Below are 1,583 nucleotides of genomic sequence, written 5' to 3'. Positions count from 1 at the left end.
CCCTCCAAATCCCCACCACCCCAACCTCCCCTCCCCCTCCAGTCCCCGAGGTTCACTGGGCCCCTCCGTGGGGTCGGACCTCCCCGGAGGGACCCGTGTCCCTGGTTCCTCCCGGCGCCTCCAGCTCCGCGTGCCTCACTACCGTGGAGGTGAGGGGCCGATTCGTCCGTCAACTCGGGCCGCTCGCTGACCTTCAACCGCCCTCACCCCTCCCTGCAATTCATGGTCAGCCCTGGGAAGGGGTGGGGTGGGGGGAGAGTCGGTGGCCGGGATGTGGAGGGCCGGTTTGGGGGGTGGGGGGGGTGCGGAGAGTCGGTGGCCGGGATGTGGAGGGTCGGTTGGTGGGGGGAGGGGAGGGGTTTCAGGTGCAGGAGTTGAAGGGGGAATGGACCCGAAAGTTAATCATTCGTGGCGCCAACCTTGGCGAGGGCGGCGGGGTCGGTGGGCGGTGCCCTGGGGGCGAGGGAGGAGCCAAACCGCAAGGCTGTGCGGTTCATCGATGCAGCGCTTAAAGGGCCGCAGCAGCAGAGTTCCAAACAGCAACGCAGGGGTTTTGGCGGGAGGGGGTGGGGTTGGAGGGGGGTGGGTGATGACTCCTGACGTTTTTCTTCTCTCTCCACCCCCTCCTCCCCCCCCCCCCCCCCAACAACGCCACCCCCTCCATTTTTGCCTCAGGACCCGACGAACGGCTATTACAACGTGAGGGCTCAGGACGACCGGCTGCCTTCGCGGGCGACGCTGCTCTACACGGACTACGGGACCGCCCCGGGGAGCCGCTACGAGGCCCGGCCCCCCTCCCGCCTCTCCCACGCCAGCGGCTACGGCACGGCTGGAGGGGCGCCCCTCCCGGCCTCCTGCTACGGCCGCCTGCAAGACTACGCCGGCGAGGCGCCGGGGGAGGGGGCCAGCCAGCTCTCGTTCGACGCCTACGGCTACCCAGGGTACCCGCCCGGCGGGCTGTCCGGCTACGGGCGGCCGGCCAACCTCGAGCGCCTCTTCGACACCGCGCCCAAGTTCTCCGGCGCCTCCCGCTACTCCTACTCCTCCTCCCAGCAGTCGGAGCATGGCCGACCCTACCAGCAGCGCATGCAGACGCACGTGTGACCCCCCCCCTTCCCCTCACCCCCTCCCCGTCTCTCCCCCCCCCAGCCACCACCACCGCCACCACCGACACCGCTGACACCTCCCTGCGCTGACCGGCGCTCTCCTCCAGGGGGCGAATGAAGACCGCTCCCCGTGGAGAGAGGGAGCGCAGGCAGAAACGGGGAGCGCGGGCGGGAAGGAGGGAAGGAGCGAGTCCGCCTCTCGAGCCTTTCCCCCTCCCCCCATCCCCCTCCCCTCCCCCACCTCCCCCCCCACCCCCCACCACACACCCCGCCTCACACTCCCCCCCCCACCCCCCCCACCGCGGGCTTAAAGGGGCGATGAAGGACCAATTAATGCCCTCCCTACATGTGCCTTTGAATCGCGACCAATCAGTGTTGGGGCAGCAGGGTTGGCGCCAGGGAGGCGGGTCTTCTCAAGGGGCCAATCGGTTTTCAGCCGGTTGAAAGGTCGAGAGCGTCCTCTCAGTCTTGCTGAGA

General features: G+C 69.2%; 1 protein-coding gene across 1 annotated transcript in view; it reads left to right on the top strand.

Moving 5' to 3' along the window:
* LOC121273469 (kin of IRRE-like protein 1) overlaps positions 1-1,124 on the top strand; it is a 115,721-nt gene extending 114,597 nt beyond the window's left edge. The window contains exon 10 of the mRNA XM_041180631.1: positions 676-1,124. Coding sequence (XP_041036565.1) covers positions 676-1,104 — 429 coding nt within the window. The 3' untranslated portion in view covers positions 1,105-1,124. The remainder of the gene's footprint in view (positions 1-675) is intronic.
* The last annotated feature ends 459 nt before the right edge of the window (positions 1,125-1,583 follow it).

Source organism: Carcharodon carcharias (assembly GCF_017639515.1).
Source record: "Carcharodon carcharias isolate sCarCar2 chromosome 24 unlocalized genomic scaffold, sCarCar2.pri SUPER_24_unloc_1, whole genome shotgun sequence".
Taxonomy (NCBI): domain Eukaryota; kingdom Metazoa; phylum Chordata; class Chondrichthyes; order Lamniformes; family Lamnidae; genus Carcharodon; species Carcharodon carcharias.
The sequence above is the reverse complement of the archived record's forward strand: the minus strand, read 5'-3'. Positions and strand labels throughout refer to the sequence as shown.